Source organism: Empidonax traillii, unplaced genomic scaffold (assembly GCF_003031625.1).
Source record: "Empidonax traillii isolate 1590-97213 ecotype Southwest subspecies unplaced genomic scaffold, ASM303162v1 scaffold20:size5563877, whole genome shotgun sequence".
Classification (NCBI taxonomy): Eukaryota; Metazoa; Chordata; class Aves; order Passeriformes; family Tyrannidae; genus Empidonax; species Empidonax traillii.
In genome coordinates, this window is record NW_020955213.1 from 2,525,494 (window position 1) to 2,551,256 (window position 25,763).

At 42.2% G+C, this 25,763-nt stretch overlaps 2 protein-coding genes across 4 annotated transcripts in view; one reads left to right on the top strand and one right to left on the bottom strand.

Moving 5' to 3' along the window:
- The first annotated feature begins 249 nt into the window (after positions 1–249).
- Positions 250–25,763, top strand: part of FAM199X (family with sequence similarity 199, X-linked) — a 29,411-nt gene continuing 3,897 nt past the window's right edge. Inside the window, exons 1-4 of one of the 3 annotated variants that reach the window (XM_027898814.1) lie at positions 250–519; positions 9,452–9,524; positions 15,571–15,710; positions 24,172–24,391. In XM_027898814.1, the coding sequence (XP_027754615.1) occupies positions 15,649–15,710; positions 24,172–24,391 (282 nt within the window). In that variant the 5' untranslated portion in view covers positions 250–519; positions 9,452–9,524; positions 15,571–15,648. Of the gene's footprint in view, positions 520–9,451; positions 9,525–15,570; positions 15,711–21,183; positions 21,402–24,171; positions 24,392–25,763 lie in introns of those variants that run through there. The other 2 variants (XM_027898822.1, XM_027898808.1) reach the window with 2 other exon arrangements.
- On the bottom strand, positions 6,174–21,031 carry LOC114065159 (COMM domain-containing protein 5-like). Its single transcript, XM_027898833.1, has 7 exons — positions 20,890–21,031; positions 19,184–19,344; positions 18,027–18,055; positions 14,420–14,470; positions 10,287–10,382; positions 8,541–8,616; positions 6,174–6,692 (listed from the first exon to the last, which is right to left on the bottom strand). Exons 1-7 carry the CDS (start codon positions 21,029–21,031, stop codon positions 6,591–6,593), a joined length of 657 nt encoding a protein of 218 aa, XP_027754634.1. The 3' UTR covers positions 6,174–6,590.

Consider the following 25,763-nt stretch of genomic DNA (forward strand, 5'->3'; position numbering starts at 1 on the left):
CAAAACCAGGCGGTTTTGTAACGCGCCGGCCCCGGCCCGGCCCGTCCCGCTCCCCCCGGGGGGCTCACCCGGCCCCTCAGACACCCCCTGCCCTTCACACTCCCCAGCCTGGCCCGCTCCGCTGTCCCCAGAAGGGCTTACCCGGCCCCTCACACTCCCCCCCTGCCCTTCACACTCCCCGGCCCGCCCCGCTCCCCCCGTGAGGGCTCACTCGGCCCCTCACACCCCCCCGCCCCTCATGCTCCCCGGCCCGGCCGCGACCGCCCCTCGGCGGGTGGGTTGGAGCCCGAGGCGAAGGGAGCGCCCCGTGCTCGGAGTTCGGTCTGACCCGCTGCCGGGACGCGGAGCTCGCTCCCGGGCTCGGCGTTTCGGTGCCCCCGGTGACGGAGGAGCCGCCGGCTCAAAGAGGTTCTGAAGTGCCGGTCCCTGCTAGAACTGGAGCTGTAGCCCCTCGCAGTTGCACAGTTAATCGTTCCCTTTCAGGGAATCTACGTAGTGGTGAAGCTATTTTGATGTCAGGTAATCGTGCTTTTAGGGCACCTAAGGAAAACATCAGAACTAAAATGCTGTGTTTATTTAGTTTTATTGGGTTTATTTATTTACAGCATGGCATGCTGCATAGCTCTACCTGTCCATGCCAAGTCCCAGACAAAAAGCACATGCCTTGTGATGTATCTTTGTTTTATTCAAGACCAACTGCGTTGACCGTTTGAATCTGCACATTCCCACCAATTCTTGTTAGATGAGAGGATCGCACTAGTTGTGTAACTGTCTGTGCTAAATGTAGCCTAGGGAGAAAATCACCTGTGCTACTATCGAACAGAAGTAGTTGTTCTAAAAGAAGTTGTCGAATGCCTTTTTTTTTTTTCCCAGTTTCATGCATATCTACAGTTACCAGAACTGTCCATGTTATGTTATATATACATACACTTCCAAATGTTCTAAAAATACAGGGCACTTTTCACACTGTCTTGAAATCCACTGCAGAATTTGAAATTTCTGAGGATGTCCTGTTACTGATAGTACTGGCCTCCTCATGAAGCTCAAAGGAGGGGATGAAGGAATAAATTTCCATTTTCCTAGTTACAGAAGTGTCTGGACTCCCCAGCTTGGACTGTGTGAGCTAAGCAGGTATTAAGGGACAAGCCCTGCCTATGGAGCTTGAAAGGACAGGAGAAAAGATGGAAGAAAGGAAAGGCAACATGAGTTTTGTAAGACCTTGTTTAGAGAGGATACTTGACAAAGTTCAGATGAACTTAAAGATAAAAAAATAACCGCTTAAATTCTGGTTCTTAACTTTTAATAATATACCCTTTGAATTAAGTTCAATATCTAACTTGTTCCTAGGCAAACCCTTTACTCAGAAAAAGAAATGAAAAACCATTGGTTTCAGTACTTCTTTCTGCCATCATTTAAATAATACTTGAATCTAAAGTATAGCACAGCCTCACAGCAAGTAATTCAAAGAAAGGCAGGACAGCTGAAGCACTTTAAATTTCAGTTAAGCAATGCTTCAGAACAGCTAGAAAGAATTAGCTTGGGAGTGTGGGGTTTTCCCACCAGACTCCAGCTTCCTAACATAGACTTCTTGTTTTCCAAACTTCCATGCAAGAAAATCTCGTGCTATAACAGAACAAAACCCTTAAGAAAAAAAAAATGAAAAAAAGAAAAAAGAAGAGAAAAATGCTTTCTTGCAGCCTTGAGGTCAGCAGTTGTCTCTATTGCAAAACTATAGTCTCGGCAACCCCTCAGTGTGTTATTTTATAACCATTGTCCTGAAAACCACTATGAGTCAAAGCCTATTCAAGCGAGGGAAAGTGACATAACCACCGGTTACCAGCAGCAATGCAGTGACAATCTCTCTATCAGGGATACGCCACCAGTATTTACATAGTTATATAGCAGACACTTAAAGAGATAAGTCACGGTATAAAGGGAGCAGCACATGAATTCTAGATAGGGAAGGGGAATAGATTATCATAAAAAATGTAATCAGCATTTGCACTCTGAAAGGAACTTCCACAGTTCCTATTTGCGATGTATGAAAGCATCTGCAGGGCTGGCTGATGCTCTGGACTGAAGCGAGTCTCAAAAAAGCACTGTGAAATGCACTTCTGGGAATTCTTTTCCACCAGCAGGGACGTGGCTGGAACGTTTCAAGGGAAAAGGGAAGCTGTGCTTATGAACTACTCCTATGGTGGAAGCTGTGTGCTTGGAAGGGTTCAGAACACAGACCTTTATCCCAAGCCAGAAAACAGTTCAGACCTTTTCACAGATGGCCTATGGGCAACAACTCTGTGACTTCCTAGGGGAGAAACCAGCTGGTTCTGCCTCTGCTAGTTCCTGGTACGTGAGTGGTGTTTGGTAAATGTTAGTACTTGGTGGGGTGTGACAGGTACAGAATGACCTGTACAGTCACCAACACCAAAATACTTCAAAGCCAAGATACTAATTTACTGTTCACTAGAAGTCAAACAACTACAAAATATTTGATTCTGACATCAGGCCTGGCTCTGGAACGACTTTTTTTTTTTAGCAAAAACAGCTGTGTGAATTGAACATACATAATCTAGATATGCTGGGGTGTTTTTATATAACACATCCTGAAAGCACAGAGTTTTCATACATTCATACATATATTCATGGATTTGGAGCAGCAGTAGGTCATGAGGTGTACTTGATTAGAAAGCAAAAAAAAAAGGAAAAAGAAAAAGGAAAAAAAGCAACCTCCTGCCTACCTGCATTGTTCATGAGATCAAGAACAGATTTATCCTTCACTTAAACAGAAGAAGTTAAAGCGAGGAGGTGACTCACTCTGCAAAAGCACATCTCCCTTGTATGATTTTTCTACAAAGAGAGGTTTAATTTCTTCCTTTTAATGACAAAGAGCACAATACTGATCTCCTTCCAGCAGTTAATGGCTGGCATAACAGGCTGTATGAGAGCATGACTACCTTCTTCAGCCTTTTTCTGGATCTATAAACTGCATCAGGCTTTGAGACCACAAAAGCCATCAATTAACCTGCATCTTTCCTCTCTCAAACACAACTAACCCAAGTGTGAAATTCCACCCCACCAGTCACACTGACAAAGCTCCTTCTCTAGTGGAAGTAGGGATGTGAAAAGTCACATCACAAATACAGCCACAGATGGCTTTTTATTCTCCAGTGCTCTGCCCACACTGTAGTAGTCCATAAGCAAGAACAGATTTGGACTGATGGCCCATGCAGCTGAGATAATTAAAAAAAACACCGAGTGTGAAGCCTGACCAGTATGTCAGGAAGCTGCACTAACTTACAGAGAGGGAATAGGAAGGGAAGACATATCAGTTTTTCTGGGTTATTTCGCCACTGAATCTCTGAATGACTTTTGGCAACTATCTTTACCTCTCCTTTTGCATTCTGCCTACTGTGACTACTCCTTCATGTACTGGGTGTCTTTGCTATCATACACACATAATTTACATTGAAAAGCAATCAAGTCCAAGTTCTATTTTAAATCTATTTTGCACATTAATCTTAAAAGAAAAGTGATAATGTTCCATAAACTATAAAGAAAATTAAAGAAAAAGTGTAATGGAGAAGTTTATGTTCATATGCCATGGTTAGAAAATCACTAGAATTCAGATGCAAACACATTATCGAGTCTAAATAAATGCAAGCACCAATAGAGAGAGCAATGTGATCGTGGAGAGTTGTTTTTCAGGGAAAAATACCAACAGAGCCTGAAAAAGGTTCTTGTTACCTACTGGTCCATGAACTGTGTAATAAGAAAAAACCCCGGTGCCCTTCCCACGCAAACCCCTGCCTGCCTAATTGATGACTGAGTAGGGATCAGCTTGACAAGACCTCAGGACTGACAGAGCGAGGTTCCCACTCAGGTTGTCTCTCTCACCACATGATACTGGAAGGGGGATTCACAGCATGCCCTTGAAGCGTAACCAAACCTGGAGCGAGCTGGGTAAAATAATTTCTGTTCAGCCATATCCAGGTTCTTAGAAGCTCACGTCTGTTCTGTACTAGAGTGAAAGGGCTATGGTCATAAATGCAGTAGAATTCAAGTTCCAGAGTATTTTAATCATGAAGGAGAAAGATATTTCAGCATTGAAAAAATATTTAATGTGTAGTTTGCCATGAAGTTCTGAGACACTTAACAGTTCTTTGAAGACTCACATCTTATCAAAACTGAGGAATTATCCACTACGCACTCCCACTAGCCATTTGGGTGACAACTTCTGTTTTACTGGAAAGTTAATATGTCAGAAGGAAAGCCCAAATTAACTCTTTAGGTACAGAGGAATGAACATCCCAAGTGTTCAAGTACCCTCAGCATACACAGTAAACCTCCGATTACAGCCAACTCCTGCTTAACGTGTGGCAAGACAAATTTGAGACCAAGCGGTCCAGAGAACATGTTCACACAGTCAGGAAGCCTCTCCATTTCTGGAGAACGTGGGCAATTGTTGTTACAGGAGAACAACTGAATTAATATATTCTGTCTAGAAGGTAAAGGTATTAATGGATTTTTTTACTTTGACCAGAAAATTACTTTGCAAATGCCTTGAGCAACAGGTCATTTTATCCCCATGCAGCATTCTGTTTCTCTGAAGACTTCCCTTAGGATCAGTTTGAGCTATCTTTGCAGTTTGAAATCTTATAAACCTTATAAATCCAGAAGGGAAAGGCTGTAGCAAGGAACATCATGATCTATGTTTTGTTTCACAGCTCGTGATAACGTAATTCCAGAAAGAAGATGAACAAGCTCCACAGAGTAATTAACACAATCCACAGTCCACTTGAAGGTACAGGAGCTAATTCTTTATGTGCTGTGGTGTTTGGTGTTCCCTGAACACAATAGCTAAGATGCATTATGGATCAAAGCTGGAAGTTATTGATGAATCCCCTACAAAGCAAATGGAACATGCAGCTTTTGAACAGTTTGAAATTGTAGCTGATGGTTTGAAACTACAGGACACATTCTTGCTTGGGTTTTAAAAGCTTTCTGGACCAGAGCTATTCGGCTATCTTTAGATTGGTATGGACTGCTTTTAAAGAAGTCTCCTCTTAAAAAAGTATGACAAATAAGCCTTATTATGCTTGTTGTGATTTTTAGAATCCAAAAGCCAAGTCATCCTTTCCTACACAAACATCTGTGGGAGTGTAAAAGGCCTCCCAAATCCACAATTTTAACTTCAGTGGTTTTCTGCAGGGGGTGAGGAAGATAAAGGCAAGTTCTATAATCACAAAACATGAGAGAGAGAGAAGTATGGGTGGTACTACTGAGACAGAAACCCTGCAATTAGCTGGAATAAGCGAAGGCTTAGCAATGGCAGCAGCATGTGCTTTCTAAAGTACACCTGACAGCCAGATAAAGCCTCCAGTTCTAGGATGCTGCCTTTGGACCATTGCTCACAGCCTCCAAATCTCTGCTGCTGGGGAAAATTCACTCAGGCAAGGACTGAGGAATGCATCCCTTCTTGGCAAAACTCTTAGAGACATACTTGTGGTCCCACAGCATTTAAATGAGACTTAAAACATCTGCTTCAAGTTAAAGGGGTCCTTCTGAGGTTAACTCATGGGGCAAAGGAATAACTATCGACTATTTCCGTTGAACGGGAGGGGCCTACAATGACCATCCAGTCCAACTGCTGGGGCATCTCAGAGAACTTCAGCCTATGCTTAACTCCTTTCTTGACCTGGGGGATTGGATATCCTCCCACCTGTGACTTTTGTTCCAGAGGCAGCCCCTCCATCCAGGGTCTGACCTGCACAGGTAATGAGCCCATGGTGTAGTGGGCCTCCCACTGTTCCCCAGCACTGCAGGCCCAGAGGTTTCTGTCCAGCCATGTCAGCTGATTTCATTCAGTCAAACATACAGGCCATACATGAAACAAGAGACAGGCATTTCCACTGAGAAACCTATGAGATGACTGCTATTTAGCCCATTATGATCAACCAGATAAAGACTTAAGACTGCACTTTCCCAGTTCTGTAATTCCATGGAATTAGTCCTGGAAGCTCAGCTGATACTTTGTTCTTGACCCACAGGCTTCCAATTTTCTTTCAAATTAGCCTTTAGTCCGTAGCTATACCTTAGTCACTTAGTGAGAAGCCAGACAACAATTTTACTTATGCAAAACTCAAGACTGCATTTGTCATACTAGAAGGTAGGAGTGGGTTTGTTGTTTTATTTTTTATTTGAAGTATTGCAGAGCTTTCTTATGATACATACACATTGCTGGGGCTTCCGGTAGCAGACTTTCAAAAATAATTAAAGTGATGAATCATAATCAGAAATAAATGACTCTTACATCTATTAAGACAGTTATTTGAAAAATGTTTTGATGAATCATGCAAAATGCTCGCAAACAGCATTATGCCTTTTCATAGATATATTTTTTGGTTTTTCTAAGTCTTACAAAAAGAGCTTGTGCTTTTAAACACTTGAATTGAAAAAAATATTTACAGCAGACATCATAAATGTCGCATTGAAGTTCATACAGGCAAAGTGGTGATGGTCCCCTGTTCTACCATTCACAAAACACGCTGAGGGTTCCAGGTCTCTTCCATAAACTCCCAGTTTAAAAGCGTTCAGTCTTGGATCTTCAGTATGCTTCTCTTCTCCAAATCATTCATTTCCTTCAGTATAAGGGCAACATTGTATCTCAATTCTTGAAACTTTGCAACTGGCACCTGAAACAGAATATTCAGGTTAGAAAACAGAAGACATCTCAGGAACTTTCACTAGGGCATGCCTATGGTTAGGGAACATTGCAGTGTCAGTGCAATCTCTCTTAAAATACAATTTTTTTCAGATTTAAGACAAAGGATTTGAGGTTAATAGCATTCAGTTAATTCAAATAAATCCATGTGGAAAAGGAGAGTGGAAAAAGCCAGAAATAACAGCTACATAGTACATTTTCTGTACTGCCTGATGGAAGAAAGGAAATACTACAGGATATAAGCTGTGGACTGCTGTGGTGAAGTAAGAGTCCTGGATTGGAAGGAAAGACAAAAACACCTGGAGTGTTGTGGAGCCTACAGAATTCTCAACACAAATTCCAGATATTGCTTGTCCAAACTTGCAAGAGAAAGGAATTGAGACTCAGGGCAAGAGACTTGGCAGCAAGCTCAGGAGCAAAGGGCACTGTCTATATGTGGAAGGCAAAAGACTTTGCTTGAACACAAAGCATTTTCAGCTGTGCAGGAGATTTATGGACTCTTCTCTACCATTTCAAGCCCGATAAGCCAAATGGATGGAAATCTGTTCTGTGTTAGACAGAGACTGATCTAAGATCTAAGCAGCAGCAGCAGCAGCGAGCTGATTCTAAGAGAAGCACATTGCTTGCTCTCAGATATCTGCACTCCTCTGTGTTCTGGACAAACACATCTCCACTGCCAAATAGCAAAGGGTCTTCCACAGACTTACAAGAAAAAATAACCCTAAAATCAAATCAAAACAACCAGAAACAATAGCACCAAGACAAAGACTTGACATTCTATGCCAGGAAATAAAGCCCCAGATCTAAACAGCAAAGAATATATACTAGCTTTTAATCTCAAAAGTGAAATTTACCCTGTTGGAGAGGGCTAACCTGACGTCCATGGCATCATTTAAGTTCCATGGAAGACGTCAAACAGAGCATCTGGGATGCTCTGAGCTGGACTGTCCAGAGTGGTAAATCTGATCTCCTGTGAAGTGACACCCTTAATATTTTGCAGTGTAGCACAGAATTCATGCCTTCCTCAACAGCTGCTTTCTTGCACAACATTTTAACAGTAAAATCAGTCCACCTCTTTCAACCCACAGGGCTTTGGTGCTCCTTTCAGACTACTACTAACCTGGGAACTGAAGCCAAAATCTGTACAGAGTTCAAATGTAACAATGCCTGCTGTGCACTGAATTCCTGTATGCACCACCATGTTATTTATAGAACAAATAGCATTCCTTTCCAAAGGTTAAAATTATGGAAGAGTTTATGCCATCTTCTGGCAAGCCTTTAGGTACAGTGTCATAAATACTGCCACTGACTAATGCTGAGGTAAAAAGCAAAGAGGTTTTTTTTTTTACTTTCTAGCAGCAAGAATGGTACTGAAGAAAAAGAATAAAACTACCTCTGCCACAGGAGAGAATGTTACCATTCTCTGCAAAATGCAGGTTCAGAAGTGTATCATACATTATATAAACTACCCCAGTAATTTTCCTGCCCTCAAAAGCCACCCTTGGGTCTGAAGGTTACAGCTGATAACAACCCCATAATTTTTAATCAAACCAGATATTGTGCAACAGTGTTTTTCAATAATTTTCTTATAAAAAATTAGATTCCAGCAGAACGTGTGTAGGAACAAGGTATGAAATGATTTTAGTTGGTGTTTCATTATATATTGTATGCAGCTACACTGAACATGATGGATTTCAAAGCAAACCAAGCAATGGAAATGCATTGTTTAAAAGAGCTTTAGCATTTTAAATAATAATTCAACTTTCTGAATAAAACTTCAAGTGGTTTCTTTTTTATTTATTATGGCAATCAGACTTACTTCAAAGCGATGAGCTGTCCCATCTGAAAGCTTCATCATCATCAGAATGGATGGCTGAAGTGCACGGGCCAGTGAACTGAAATTATTTACATTATTAGTATTACAGCAGCAGACATCAGCAGTGTGATGACTACAGCATTGCACATTAACCATTCTGGATGTTCATGCAGGCTTTACTCAGAATATGAGTAATTTCAGTCCTTTACCTGTCTGGCTTGAAACTCATGAACATAAGAGTCCTGCCCAATTTATCTCAGCATTGAGACTAAACATTTTTTTAATAGTTTAGGAACTAAAAGTTTAGGAGCGTTTTTGTTTTTATGTAATCAACTTAGTGGAACTATGATAGGGATAAGAGCTGACTAAGTACTGCTGATTATAATGCACAGTTTTCTTATGCAGTTTACCATCCTTTCCACCCCTTCATATTTTCAACTGCCACCTCATTTGGGGAATTTGCGTGTTGTTATTTTATTTGATGACCCAAAGAAGGGAAATGAGTCATTCTTGTGCAGCTTCCATCAACTGACGTTGCCAAAGCCTGCTCAGGTACTGACAGGCACTACAGCCAAAAGCCACCATACCTCTCTGCAGAGGCTGTTGCTGGATGATAAACAAGAAACCCCAGGGGGAAGGTTAACTGGAAAGGAAAATAAGAGGAAGGAAAATAAAAAAAAAGATAATGTATTGCTCCTGTGCTGTTTGGAAAACAAATCATAGGATTTGCTTGCATCTTGCAAGCACGGTGTCTGAGGATGTTTATCTGGACATTTTGCTTTCTTACAGGTATAGATTTTTTTCTGCAGAGTGATACCTGTGTGGTGCTTGCAGCACTGCTTGGCAGCATCACCTAAACTAGTAGCTTCTGGCCATTACCATTTTTACTTGGGAACCTTTTTTCTTGATTTCAGGAAGACAATCCCTGATTACCCACGGACCTCTCAACTATAGCGGCAAAGAAGCTGCACTCTCTCCTGGATGCAGGTATTCATGAATGCTATATAGAGTCACTCATGCTAATAATTTACTGTACTAACAAATACTGGATCATGTTCTAATTTCTTTCATCTTGGTCTTGGTTAGAACTAGACAGAGATCAAAACAGCACAGACAACAGGTTTCTGTGCCAAAGATCCATCCCCCAGCTGCCTCTGCTGTGGCAGATGGCAAGAAGCCACTCACTGCAGGCACAGGCAGGATGATCACAAAGGCCTTTGCTCTTGTTTTGTGAGAGAAACCAGGAGGTAGTACAATGATCAGTTGCATAACCATGGCAGTGTAAAGGTGCTGTTCTGAAACCCCTCTTTGCAGAATCTGCAGCAGACTGTAGAGAGGATGGAAAGTCATTTTAACATGTGCAACATAAAATGATAGCTAACTTGAGAAGTTGAATAGATGACTTCCCTCCCTTGTTCCAATGAAACTGAGAGTGTGCCTGGCTGCTCGAGGCTCAATCCATCTAATTTATTCCATCCATCTCTGAGGACTTGTGGATTTGTATTGGCTCCATTAAGTTTTCAAATGAGAGACTCACACTTTGAGTGAAATGTTAACAACAATAACATGTATATACACTAACACCTACCCTGTTCAGAAAATTCCATCTGTATCTCACCGTTTAATGCCCCATGCCAATCCCTAACAGCAAGATACATTTTAACCCTGTTAACATCTTTAAGCAGCCAACAAATCAGTTTAAGCTTAGGTAAAACAACTTGCAGGGACACGCATGATTCTCTTTTATACCTTGTGGATATTGCTACGTCCACTCTCCACTTGAAGTCCTGGATACCTGGTAGCCTACTTCTTTGTAGCAGAGCTGTGCCTTCGGAAGCAGGACGCCTGAAGAGTAAATCAGAAATGGGAGACTGAAATGCAAATTCATAAAAGAAAAAAACAATCTAAAGAGAAAATATGTTTCCTCAGAACAAACCTGTCTGGAACTTGTTTCTCTCCTACATCTGTCCTCATTTAGAGAGGTCTGAATGAGTAGAGGTATTGTGGATTACAGACAGCTATGCTCAGATTATCCCCTTTTCCTATGCTTAACTACAGTCCATGTTGAAAAAAGACACCAAGTGACTGTGTAATTCCAGTAAACTGATGCCACTGTAAAGTTTAGTAAGAGTCACTGTGGTGGCTGGTATATCTATTATTTCAATTTTATGCAACTGTGAGGCATAGAAAGGGACCTGCAAATATATCTTTAACTACATGCAGATCCAACAGGAACAAGCAAGCAGGAACAAGACATGACTTAAGCAAAACACTTGGATAAGGTCACCGTATTTCTTCAGCAAAAAGCATCTAGTATTGGTAAGTAGAAATGTTTTAAAATATAATAATACTGAGTGTCTTTTGAGTGTATTTTGAAGCATACTTAAAAAAAAATCAGTGGCTCCTGTTAATCCAACATAATTTACAAACTTTAAATTCCTTACATAATGAGCATTGCCAAGCCCAGCACAACCTTCAAGATTTTTGCCTAGTCTAACGCGTAAAAAGCCAAGCACTTCATTTATTGCTCATATTGCAGTAAGAATTAGTCTGATCAAGCCCTAGTTTATTTCTGTAAGGAAATACAGTTGATAAGCGATCAAACTTCAGATGGTTGACAATCTCCAAAGTTTGAACATCATCTTCAGCTCTGGGTAGCTGAAGAAGCCAAATCTGATACAAACACATAACAACTGTTCATTTCTGGATACATATGCAGAAATAATTTCAGAATGAGGTCATTGAGCTGGTCTTCTGGACTACGTGTTACTTACCATATTTACTCTTTTTCCTAAGCATCCCATGTCCCTGGAAGTTATTTACGGTACATTTCAAAGCTACTCCATTAGTCCCACTAAGGGCAGGATAAGAAATGTTACATCCTTTATCCATGGTGCTAGACATAATCTAATTACAGACTTTAGATCAGAAGGGAATCCTCTCTGAACAAATCAAGGACTGTAGGAATGGCACTCTAACATCCCTACTCAGATGTTTGTGTGCAAGTTAGCTGGTGCCTTTAGAAACTGCCCAGAAAGATTAACGATCCAATAAGGCACACAGGACCAACAGGCTGAGATCCTCCAATACTCCTGATTTTCATAAAGGTGATATAAGGAAGAATTTATCCTTCTGGTGGGGGGGTTGGGTGGTGTCAGAAATGACACACATTCCTAACAGTATGGCAAAGGAATGAGCAAAAAAAAAAAAAAGCAGATCAGCTGGTTCTTCCTCACTGTCAGTTCCTGGATAGGAAGTAGGTCACCACAGCTGGGTGCAACCATGAGGAGCTGGAGTCTAGAACAGTCATTAGCAGGATTAAACAGTAAGAACAGACCTTTCCCTCAGTGGAGAGCTGCAATAGCTTAATTTGGAGAATCCCTAAAAATAGCCACACTGCTACCGTTTCCTTAAGACATGCTAACTCCCATCAATGGAGGACAGTCCATTCGGTGCAGGACCAGCACTCCGGGGGAAGAAAGGAGTAGAAAAAACAGGAAGATGTTCTAATTAGCCAAGGTGGGAAAGACCAGCAATGGTGACCTCCCAAACAGAGGTGAAGTTTCTGACTATTGTTGGGTGACAGCATTTCTGTGGCCAAATATGAAGCTTTATTTCTGTTCAGGACTGCACTTCAGTGCCATTCCCTCAGGAAGAGTCACAACTTCCATAGCTTAGTTTAAGCTTCTGTCAGGACCTTCCCAGCTTGGACAAGACTACAGCTGGAACTGCAAGAATCCTGTAAGGATGACAGAATGTGCATAGTGGCCAACATACATACAGAAATTGTTAATCAAGCCATTGATTTATAAGAGGAATAGCAAAATGGAGCAGGAAAGACTCAATGAATCTTACATCCAAAACCTACGGCCTTTAATTACATTTCATAAACGCTCTCTACCAAGAGAGTGCAATATACTGTCAGCACATCATGCAAAGGCAGAAGTCAGAATGAGTAAAGGACCACAGATCAGCCAGAGATCATCTAAGCTAGATGTGGAAAGGATGATACCCCCAGTGACAAGAACATCATCTGCCAAAGGAGGCAACACGAGAGCACTCGAAAATGAAAGAGCAGAGAACTTGGAGCAGCAGCTGACCTAACAATATCAAAACTGAAGACAAGTTCTGGATGGTTCCCTATGCCCATTACAAGACATGCCTAGCAGGTCAGTGAACAGGAAGAATGAATAAACTGGTATGTGTGAAATGCTGACAAATGGCACACAGAATGCACCCTTCTGGCAGAAACTAAAGCTACACTATTGAAAAAAGAAGCAGTGCATTTATTGTAACCATTTAGAGAGGGGGAAGTCAGAGTTCTCCTTTCCCTTAAAAAAGTTTTAATTTCACGCACTTATTTGACGGTATCAGTGTGGCAAGTTTTTCTTTCCTTTCAGTCTATGTAGCTTGATGGAATTGTGGGGACACAGAAATACAAATGTCAAATTCTTCAGAGCTGTTGTTCAGTGAGCAGAATTCCCAAAATAGGATAAGATGCCAGGAAAAGTATTAAAAATGGATTTTTCTGGGTTATCTAGCTCATACTGAATTTTTGATCAGATGCTAATACATCTCTTACCATCACAATCATATATATTTACAACTCAATAAGCAAATGTATGATTCAGTGTTACATTTACGATTATAAAAGCAGATCTGTCTAGAAATCAAATCTGAGGTGCTCTTCTCTGGTCTCAAAACACAGAGCAAGATTACACTGGATAATCACAGCTTTCAAAATGAGAAAAAGCTAAATTTTCCAGCATCGTGATTTCACAGTAGAAAACAGACAATCATGCATGTTTCAAATTACATCTAAATTTATCTTCTTTTTCCACTGCAAACAATATTTCCACTTTGCAACCATGAATTTTGCATTCTTAACACCTATAATTCAAACAGAAGAGCAAAGAAAAGATGAGAAGACTGAATTTATTTTTACTTCAAGAACCTTTAGCTGTAAGCCAAGATCTTAATCAAGGAAATGAAAAATATTTTTAACTTTGGTAGCAGCATTCAGACCCTAGTAAGGGTAACTGAAATACCACAACTATGATTACCAGGATTCTATGCAAAGAATCTGAAGCAGCATGGGGTTAGTGATGCTACGTGCTGAGTGACCTCAAGTTTCAAGGAACAAAGTTGTAATCATAGAATATCCTGAGTTGGAAGGGACCCACAAGGATCATTGAAGTCCAACTCCTGGCCCTGCACAAGTTCTGCATATGCAAAATTTTCAAGAAATTTCTAGATGTAGAATAAGCTAAATATGGTTGAGCAGAGAACCATTTGTGGGATTCCCTTTTTCTGTAAGTTCAAAAAGCTCTTGATTTTGTACTTCCTCTGGAGCTACTGAGAAACACTGCTTAAAAAATGAACTTCAGCGAGCAGAGCACTTGATATCTCATATGTGTCAAGTCACCCAGTGTGAACTCCCAATTCAACTGTACATTAAGACTTGATGAAATGCTACCTGAAAAAGCTGCCACAAACCACAGCAAATAGAAGGCATATGTAGCTTGCCTCTCAACACATAAAGTCTTTCACTGTTGCTCCAACTTACCATGATAATGATGGCAAAAATGCCTAATTCTGCACTGCATTTTTCATCTGTAGGTATTGATGCACCTCACAGTCTATAGAACATTATAAAAAACGATGTTCACAGAAAAAACTGAAAATTGCCATGAAAGCTATTTAATGCATTTATAGCCATGCATGATGGACATCATACTGTGCTGAATCAAAATAATGGGACAAATCTTGTTCTCAACAATTTAGAAAATTTTGCTGTCCCTTCAATATGCGAGGGATTCATGTCAGCAGAGCTCTGTGCAACCATGCTGCCTGTGCAATGTATGACACAGGAAGATACCAACCTGTTACCAAAGACTACACTGGAAAAGTCCACAATGAAATCTTCTGGTATCCTGAAAGAGAAGAGCAATACAAAAGTTAAGTGTTTTGTAGCCAATATTTGCTAAACTTCTCTCAGTAAAGTCAAGAAAATTTTTACTGATGGTTCTAAGAAGTGTAGAAGGCAGGCCAGCAATGCATGCTTTCAAAAATCCCAAACCTACACATTTAACTTCACTTTCACCTAAAGCATAATAAAAAGAAGACAGAAGGAATTTCTCCCTCAAAAGTAAAACAGAGGGCCTCGTAGCTAACACTGCTTAGAGAAGGAGCATATCTAACATGAGGACTGGTGGAGCAGGCTAACTCACACTCCATCCACCCTGTGTTTCTTCACTCCTTTACTATTCCTCCAACACTGGTGTTGCCTCACAAACAAGCTGCTGTCGATTTTCAGCTCAATAGATCAGGCTGTGAATTGCAAAGACTACAAAGCAGACACTCTCCATTCAGCTGCCTTTGCCACACGGACAGTAACCTCCTGCAGAGAGGCAAGTTGGACAAGTGGGAGAAGTAACTACTGCTGCTGCCACAGTTAAATCCAGCACTCACCATGAATCAGTGCCCAGGGACATTACTCATCAGTGGCTTGAGATACACAGCGGTGTATCGAAGGAAAATCAAAGTAAACAAGGAAGTTACCTGTCCTAAAGAGCTTACAGTGTCTAATGACAGGAGAAAAAACACTCATCAACTCACACAGTGGGAAGATGAAACAGCAGTTACTATGGCTCAAATTCCTAATGGAAGAAGTGGGGGTTACACCACATTTTTAAATTGTGCTTGGATAAAAAGGAATTCTTTTTAGCAAGCATTAGAACAGTACTTTTTTGGCTGCATGAGTCTGTCTTTCAGAAGAGATAAGACTACTTCTGAAAATACTACTTATATTGTCCATGCAAGTGTATCATTTAACCCAGTCTGACCACTGGATATCCTCTCTGTAGTGGAACAGGTGAGAAGAGGGGGTTGTAATATGGTTATTATGGTATCTTTCACAATACTTTCTCAACTGCAAGAGCAAGTGTTACTAAAACAGAAGCTTTGACACTACCTTTGAATTGGCATTATTTTTGCTGTGCAGTCAATGATTTTGCTGAAAATTCTGTTCCAGGCTCAAGCAGCTTACATGAGGACAGTCACACACTAAGCAGATCAGACAGAACATGGCACAGCTCAGCCTGAGCTACAGATGGCAATCAGTTTTCAAAGGAACAGTCTGAGGAAGGGACTCCAAGAGCAAGAAATGCATATGTCTCAACCCTATGTTATTGCCCAGAGCCATGAAGTTATTAAATAACTTGAGAGGGGAGGGAAAAAACCAGCACCCACAATTTAGAGTGAATTTGTTCTCGCCGTCTCAGCCACTCAGGCTAGGAAATTAGGAATGTGGAATGGTAACCCTCTGAAGCCAGTAGTACTGATCTAATTAATCAGTCTCATAGCCTCGCTCTCCACCAAAACTAGAAGCCAAGACCAGGTACTTCACCAGGAAATTGAGAATTACAAGATTTTACATGGGTGGAATTAGTTTAAAATTCAGCTTCACTGAAGGCAAAGAAAACAGAATGCAGGAAGTTAAAAAAAGGTAACCTGGTGCAGAGCTCAAATCTTTTAAAGAAGACACAACACAAAAATGGAAATAAGCAATTTAAGGCATTTTTCTGCCTTAAATTGCAAAATACCTGCCCAAACACTGGGTGTCACTGATGCCAAGACATTGCAACCACTTATATGTGTTCTTCATGCCCTTGATCGTTGACCAACAGGAGCCATTGCAGGAGGGTAAGTGTCTGAGTGTAATTAGTAAGTGCCTTGAAAACATGTAGGCATTTCATCTCCAAACCCAAGTGTGTTGGGAAATGTAGGAAATAACATTTCCCATAGGAACCAAAGATGCCAAAGGTGCTACGAAACTTGCTAAGTATCGTAGCTTGAAGTAGAATAAGCTATTTAGTCTTCTAAAAGTTTAGTTACAAGGTGAACAAAGCTACTCATAGGAAATACGACTGTCAGAGATGGAGGTTAGGAAGAGCTTCAGTACTGTGAGAACCATGGGAGCATAGCAGCAACAAGCAGCACATAAAACATACAAGTCTGCAAGCAACACAAATGCAGTTACCTGAACTACTGCTGCTAGATCAGTCATGTTAACCAGGACAATAAGATAAAAAGATTTGTCGAGATACAAAAGACATAAAAAAGATCATCTGGACTGAAAAATGTCTAAATGAAGTGCATGAATAAGCCATAAAGTGAGAAGAAAAACCCCAAATAACTCCAAAAGTGTAAGGCATTAAAGTGTGGTCAAATGACATGGACAGGGACCTGGGAGTCTGTATTTCTAGACACAGCCAGCCTGGCCAGTGACTTCTGGCACTCTGACACCAACTTTCTCCACTGTTTGGTAGAGGAATATTCACTCACCCCCAGAGAACTTGTCATGGAGCTTTCAGTGCTCTTCATTTTTCCATAATCAAACTGAACACATTTTGTGTGCACCTCAAAAAACACCAGCTCCCACTGGGTCAAAAGCAATTCATCAGTTTCTTACTGACCTACTTTAATCTGTGTGTGAACTCCATGATGTGGCAGAGGGAGCAGCTTGCAGTTTAGCTCCCCAGACAAAAGGCAGGGCAAACTCCAGCACTGAGTTGCAGACAAAACTGTATCAACTAGCAAGGCACCTTTCATCATGGCCCCAATTATACCTTATGCTGATTACACCCCGACTGCGTCTGCAGCTTTAATTTGCCTGAAGTTGCTCATGAAGTAAATTATGCTTATGGCTCTGCAGAGCCCAAAGATAAAGCAAATGTGCAGGTTAACAGACAAATAAGGATAAAAAAAAAAAGACAGAATTAGAAACTTATCTATTTCTCCTAGGTAGCAATCAGAATGCTAAGAATTGTGCAGAAAGAACATTTTAAAATAATTGGTGAGAAGGCTTTTCTACAGATGAAAACATCAACTACTATTATTCTGTCACTGCTACTAAATATAGACATAAGGCAAAATCTATAAATATTATTAGCATCTGATATCTAGCTTTTAGGATATTATCTTCTATTCAGACATACTCTGGAGAGACTGACACAGACTTTGGCAAAGCCTGTAACAAAGGTTATGATTTCTTGGGAAATGGGCAGGAGAAATTGAGGCTGAACAAGGTGACAGAGTTGGCCTTTCAAAGAAGTGAAAAAGTAGGGCACTTCCTTAGCTTCTGAAATGTTACCACTGTCTTACCAAACATGTTAAAAAATATTGCAGGGCAAGGTGGGGATGGGTGAGAGAAGGTCACTCACATTTGCATAACCTACATTACAGACTAAATTAGACCATTCTCCCCAGCATGTGAAATTCACTGCTCATGCTCAGTGCTAAATCAAGTCTTACACAACACCTGGTTTTTGTCTCTGACTTTATTTGATGCTTGGCAACAGATGCATTATGTGCTATTTACAGATAATTTTTATGCCAACTTCATTGTGTAAAAAAGTTGGTTTGGGGAAGCAGTTATATAAAAGTTATGAAAAAACAAACATTAAAAAACAGGCAGAACCAGCATACCTGAGCTCCTTCAGGTCTTCCTTAAAAGCCTAGAAAGACAAGGAAGGTGAAATTTTTTATGATATATCCTTAAAAGACCATTTCTTACCTAGTGAATCAATAGTGGTTGCTTCCTTGGTATCTTCTCCCCAAAAGTTTTAGTCTCGAGTGCCAGTAGTTTTGAAATGACAGGTGACATATCAGGAAGAATTTTCAGAAGTGTTCCATCAAGTTGTGATTTAATTTTAAAGACTTCAATATCTTGAAAGCCTTTATTTTTCAAAACAACCTCTCTGCCACTTCTCTTACTTAGCTATCCAGAACATGTTCTTCTTTTGGAGTAACTATATGGCCTTATTCTCAAATATGTTTTGCAGTAGCTTGTTTAAACTATGACAACAGAAAGGATGTGCAAAAGGTAAGGTCTGAATATTAAAACCATATTTCCATTATGTTTCCTGCAATATGGGAGCATTTCCAGTATGCCTAAGTAAATATGAAACAGTATCTCAAACAAGAGAGAGGTGCTGGAGGCCCAGAAGTGATTCACTCACATAAAAATAAAATGAGAGAGGAAAAATGTAAGGTAAAGGAACATGAAAAATGAGAAAAAATAGCATGAGGAATGGATAGGGGTTGGGAACATGGCAGGTGTCTACATATTCACATCAAACATCTACAGCATAATTGGAAATTGCACTTTATTCCAATTTCCACTATACTGTTCTGGCCATAAGACTTTCCTTCCTCTATGGCAGAAATACAAACAAAGGCAGGCAAGGAAATATGAGAATTGATAAGTGTGGACAAAATGAGCAGTGTCTGAACACTCAGTGAGGGTAAGAGAGTTATGATGCCTGTGAAATAACCTTGCTATGGTTTCTTTGGGGGTTTTAATTTCAGAGTGAAAACAAACATGTACAGTAAACAAGATGCTGAAGCAGAAATAGATACAGGAATCTTCTTCCCAAAGCTTAAATAGCCTTTCAGAAAGCTCACTGTAAATCTACCCAAGTGAAAGAATAAGCTCTAGATCTTTAACAGTCTCTTACAACGACTTTAACTTGGAGTAACATTTCTGTGTGCAGCTACCCACCCTAACAAATAGGATTTAGATGGTAACTCGTGTCTGATGCAGCTTTTAACTTATCAGGGCTCCAAGTACTCCCAGAACTTACTTCTTGTTTGAAGGTTGATACAGGGAGTCTCAATGCCTCTCGGAGAAGGGTATACATGCCAGAAATGAGGAAAGCAAGTTGCTCTTCTGAGAGATTAGCACTTTCTGCAATCAGCTGGACAGATTCCTTGCAGTCTTTTCCTTCCAGTGCATTAACGGTAACTATGAATTAGAAAGCAAGGCAAAAAGAGGAAGTAATGGAGACTGTGAACATTCACATAAACACATCTGTGATTTTGCCTGACTTAATGTACCTTTACACCACAATTAAACCCAGAGAGTTGGGCTGCCTGGCACTGATAGAACTTTTCAGTCTCCATGGTCCCTGCACTAGATAGCAAATATGGTTCAACATCTGTATTTACTTCTGTCCCAAATGACACTGCCTATACCTAGCTTTATTACTTTCAATTATTATAAGGAAACTCTGGATACGTTGCTCAATTTCTGACACTTTGCAACAACACTTTGAGACAAACTAGCTACCAGATACTTTGAGTCCTTCTTGACTCGAATCAGAAAGAAAAACCCTGACAGGATGTTACATATCAGGGTCGCAGCACAGCCCCATGCTGGGCAGCAGCTGCCCTCCTCTCAGCTGGCCACAAACAAGCTGTGTTTTTGCTTTGCTAAAACAACTCTTCCATTAATCCATGATTATATACCTTAATTTACTTAACTGAGCAACTCCTCACTTTGATGGTCAAAGGTGCCTTGAGCAAATTCTCATCACAGGGAGAAGCCTCACAGACAAAAATGAAATCGATCCTTGTCAATCTTATAGCCCCAATCTCAGTAAGAAACCTGCACCTTGAGGTTCCTGTATTGTCTCCTGCACACTATGAAGATGCCCACGGGGTCTCTGACCGTCACACACAGCCTGACAGTGATTGTACCACTGGCTCAGGAGCACAGGGACGAGAGAGGAATAATTTTAACAGGACTCAGCATGAATTCAGGGGCCATCCACAGCTGCAGAAGTCTGTTCCTCATTCTCACAGTTGTTACTGAATTGTAGAAAACAACTAAGCAAGCCTGTCATTGTATTTAACCCTCAGCTCTAACTTCCTGATGGGAAAGGCAACGGGAAGTGACACAGGAAGCTGCAAGCCCCTCAGTTGTCACAGAATCACAGAATTTCAGAGTTGGAGGGGACCCACAAGGGTCATTCTGCCCAACCCTTATCCTGCACAGGACACCCCAACAATCCCACCATGTGTATGAGAGCTTTGTCCAAACGCTTCTTGGACTTTGTCAGAGCTGGTGCTGTGATCACTGTCCTGGGGAGCCTGTTCCAGTGCTCAACCACCCTACAGGTGAAGAATCTTTTCCTAATATCCAACCTAAACCTCCTCTGACAGAACGTCAGGCCATTCCCTCGGGTCCTGTCGCTGGTCACTAGAGAGGAGAGATCAGTGCCTGCCCCTCCTCTTCCCCATACGAGGAAGTTGTAACTGCAATGAGGTCTCCCCTCTTCTGCAGCTGAACACACCAAGTGCGCTCAGCCGCTCCTCACACGGCTTCCCCTCCAGGCCCTTCCCCATCTCCGCAGCCCTCCTTTGGACGCTCTCTAAGAGCTGTCCTTGCCTTCCCGAGAGGATCCACAGCCTCCTCGGGGTCCGCGGCTCCCGCCCATCACCTCTGCCTGCGAACCCCTCCCGTCCCTGACTGGGGGGACAGCGGGGGCCCCTCCGCGCCGGGCCCTACCTTTGAGGAGCCGCCGGAACGTGTCCTTGCCCAGGTCCTGCAGGGCCCGGGCCATGGCCTCCACCTCGGCGGGCACTCGCGGGCCCAGGAACCCGCGGCCGCCGCCGCCCTCGCCGAGCCCGTGGCCCACCGCGGCCGCCATGGCCCCGCCGTGCGCCCTCCCCGCCGCGGGGGGCGCTGCGCCACCTCCGCCGGGGCCGACGCCGGAAGGAGCGGCAGCGACAGAGCGGCGCGTCCCGGGACCGGCCGCTGATGGCGCCGCCGCCGCCGCCGGGTGCCTGAGGCGCCCCCGCCGCCCCACGAGCCGCCCCCGCGCCCGCCGCCATGACCGAGGAGCCGTACGAGAAGTTCCTGGCCCCCGAGGAGCCGTGCCCGCTGCTCTCGCATCATCACCCGCCGCGCGGCGGCAGCTTGAGCCTGAGCGAGGAGGGCTGCCTGGACGTCAGCGATTTCGGCTGCCAGCTCTCGTCCTGCCACCGCACCGACCCGCTGCACCGCTTCCACTCCAACAGGTGCGCCCGGGCGGGGCTGAGGGGCCTCGGGGCGGCTGCTGCCCCCGACGGGGCCGAGCATCCTTGCCCCGCTCCCCTGCCCGGTGCGAGCCGGGTGTGACCGGGCTGAGGGTGCTCCGCTCGCCCTGCTGGGGTGCCCTGCGCTTGTGTTAGTCGGGATTCGGCTCATCCCGTTACACCTGTCGGTGTGAGCTGGGTCGTTCTCTGAAGATATGTGTGTTCGTAGGATGACAGACTGGTTTGGGTTGGAAGGGACGCTAAAGATCATCTAGTTCTAACCCCCCTGGCCTGGGCTGGGATACTTTCTGCTGAGCCAGGTTTCTCCAAGCCTCGTTCCCTGCCGAACGTTTTCTTTTTTGAGATTTCTGATGATTTCTGAGCGCTATAGGGTGGTCAGCTGCAGAGTGGTGTGTTTATAAGAGTTAAAAGCAGGCCTTGCATGGACACCAGGCAAACCTGTAGAGGTTCAGAATGAGTCAGGCAGCTCGGTGACTGCACCGACTCCTGCAGAAACATTTCCATCCCATGCTACTAATGATTGTCAAATTATTCTGCCTGTAATTTGTAGAAAAGGTCCATTCAAAAAGTGCAAATACAGCTCTACAAAGAAATTTCAGTAGGGCTTATGAAATGAAAATCACAGTCCTGCTTTCCTAAGGACCTAATTCTGCTAATGCATAGTATTAAACTTGAATATAGCAACAGCTTTTTTTTTTGAGAACAGTCTGTGAGATTTCAGTCACGAACATATGTGTGGGCCAGTTCTAGTTCCTTTTCCAGACTTACCAGGTACTTTTACTGATTATTAGTGTTTCTACTACACAGTTATGAAGAGTGAATAATAAGAGAATCTTTCAGTTGAATTTGTATGAAATCATGGAAATTGCACTTTAAAAGTGTCATTCACAAGGGCAAACTCTTAATTATAGATTCTTAAATGATTCAGCACAAACAACCTTTATCAAATATGATTTTCATGATAGGGTTCTTAAATCATAAGAAACAATTGTGACCTGAACAGTAAGATATATTCTTAGCATATCTGTAAGATAAATGTGTGATAGTCATTTTGTGAGTTTCTCTGTGTTGCCTTTCACTTCCCAAGTGTGTTACTTAGGTTTGCTCATTTTACAAATGCAGGTTTGTAACTCAGGCATCTTGAGAGGCTATTTCACTTTTTTGGGCAAGGACACGCACTCATTAAGCCATTGCAGATGCACAGCTCAATCTGCGGTGTTTGCATAAGGCTCTCTGTTTTTTAATTGTACAAGTGATTTTAATGTAGTTCCCACTTGTTGTTAATCCAGTTCACCCCAGCAAGCCTGGCAGACCCCACTGGGTATGAGAGGGTGAGGGCTGACTGCCTGTACCTGGAGTATCTGCGTAGTGGGTGGTGGTAGAGCCCCTGCACCTCACCCTCTGTTTTGATGGGTCTGGAAACTTTGTCCACTCTGTCTTGTCTTTCATCAGTATTTCATGAATTCTGTAACTGTAGTCATGTTGAAAAGTGTGCTGTGTCACCACAGCCGTGCTTTGCTCTGTACCAGTCGACTGCCCTGCCCGCAAAAGTCTGAACCGGTGAAACATTGCACGCCTGTAAGGGATCCAGGAAGGGAGGCAGGGCAGGATCTGCTAAAAGAGGAGTTTTGGAAATGTCTTAAACATTGGATAAATTCACTGCTGGCCAAGTAGATGTGGGAGTGAATCCATCACAAACATATTTAGCCAACCTGGTACGCAGCCTAAATAATGACAGTGAGCACCAGCCCTTCAGGGTGATGAGATTGCTCAGCTTTAGCAATTGGATGGAAGAGGAGTGTTTTTCTAGTTAGCCAGGCTGAAGTGGACAGGCTGATGGAAAAGGAGTTGATTGTGTGGGTTTGTGTGGTGCATTTTAGAAGCCCTTTTCAAATTGTTTTGGCCATATTGCAGTGCTGTGCTGACTCATATTTGTCTCGACCTACTTTTCACCAATATGTAAAATAAATCCAGATATGGAACTGATTTTGTGAGCTTGTTAAATTCTGACTTACTCTCATTAGAGCAAAAAACCTGTTCTGTGAAAATTGAGTCCTCAATAGCTTTCTTTTAGCAACAGCATTAACTCGCTTTGTAAATGTAATAATGAGAGGGGAAATGTGTTTAGTTTTGGTGTGGTAGCATTTTCACACAGGTCATTTTCGTATCTTGCACTGTTTTATTCCAGTAGCATGTCCAATGTTTTTGACATTCAGAGTTGTGAATAATGGATCCATAATGTGTTTCCTTGTTAAGCCTCAGTTTTGTGGCAGATTATCAGCCTAGAATTTCTTTTTGACTTCTATTTATCCTGATGTCCAATTGATTAACTTCTTAGTTCTGCTTATTTCAATTTTCACGGAAGTTTAAATATCCAAACATATGGAAAACTTTAGATTTAGATCAGTGTATTTTAAAAATCCAACCAACAGCAAAAAAAGGCAATTCACATACTACAGGAGTCGTGGCTCTGGGGTGGAAACTGATAATATATTAAAATAAAGGTGTAATTATACTAACTGTATGTGGATTTTTGCCTGGCCATTTTTAACCTTGTGTTCCCCTTGGTGTTGTTTATGGACTTTAAAAAATATTTTAAACTACAATACTTCAATTTCCATAATTATAACTCCAGTAAAATCCGTGTATAATGCAAGCAAAGTGGAGATAGTTTTAAAAGGCTTAAAAGAATTTTTCAGGCCACACGATGCCAACATGTGCTGCTTTCTAATTGTTTTGTCCTGTTTTGCAGGTGGAACTTGACCTCCTGTGGAACCAGCGTCGCCAGCTCGGAGTGCAGTGAGGAGCTGTTCTCATCGGTTTCCGTGGGTGATCAGGATGACTGTTACTCTCTGCTGGATGACCAGGAGTTCACCTCTTTTGATTTGTTCCCCGAGGGCAGTGTCTGCAGTGATGTCTCTTCTTCTATCAGCACATACTGGGATTGGTCAGACAGTGAGTTTGAATGGCAGGTAAACTAGTTCCACTGCAAATGTCAAATTTTGTGTAGACTGTTGTCCGCAGGGTTTAGTTGTAGTTGAAAAGTTTTAGAATAGAACAGAATGTCCTGAGTTGGAAGGGACCCACAAGGATCATCGAAATCCACTCCTGGCCCTGCACAGGACAGCCCCTGGAATCCCACCGTGTGTCTGAGGGCATTGCCCAAACGCTCCTTGAGCTCTGTCAGAGTTGGTGCTGTGACCACTGGCCTGGGGAGCCTGTTCCAGTGTCCAACCACCCTTCAGGGGAAGAACCTTTTCCTAATACCCAATCTAAACCTCCCCTGACACAACTTTAGGCCATTCTCTTGGACCTACCACTGGTCACCAGAGAGAAGAGATCAGTGCCTGCCCCTTCCCCTTCCCCTTGTGAGGAAGCTGCAGACAGCTGTGATGTCTCCCCACAGTCTCTTCTTCTCCAGGCTGAACAGACCAAATGACCTTCTCAGCATTTGTAACTACTGAGCATAGGAACAGATAACTGAATCTTCAGTGATAAAGAAATGTTTTGTTTAATTTTATTCCAGCCTTCCTAATCTGGAGGAGTGAGTGAAGGTCACAGTTTTAAATTTTGTCGTAAAGCTTAGTCAAAGCATGTAGAGTCCTAAGGGCACAGTAAGAAATGAAAACTAAGAAAGCTCAGATCCTGTTCCAGAAGATGCAAAAAACTTCAAGACATGCACTGGGATCAGCTCTGAATTTCTGACTGGTTTAGTCTATCTGCTGGTCTCTATGGATTGCAGAAGTTACAAGTGCTTGTGTAATGTGTATAATGCAGCCTGTAGGCACCATTCAGGTTGGATCCCAAAGATTCAGAGCTTCATTGAGCTGTGAAATTTTAATTGCGTGATAAACTTGGCAATTGTTTTGAAAAGAAGCTATTTCTTAAGCCTTAGTTAGCTGACAGCATGTTTGACTGGTAACTAGCTTTTTTATTACTCTTTGCTTTTTAAAACAAGCTTTTCTTAAGAGACATACTTGATTGGACTTGTAAAATTTTGGAAAGGCTTTTTTGCAGCTCTTTATGGTGTTATCTGGCAGAATCTGAGCATGAGTAATCCAACTGTCCCACTTCAACTGGAAGTGCATTCAGAAATCATGTGTCAGTTGTATAAATGAAGCTAGGTGAAGTTCTTCAGTTGCTTCCAGGCAAATGACAGTGATTTTAATTGAATATTCTTGTGTAATTACGGGGTGTGGTATGAATTACAGACCTACTTTGAAACTATCTTCCTTAAACTAGATTTATGCTTTGAAATGGGGGGGGTTAGATTTAAGTTTGGATTGTCATGGACAATTTTCACCGATGAGAAAGGGAAATAGTTGAAATGCCACATCATTCTGC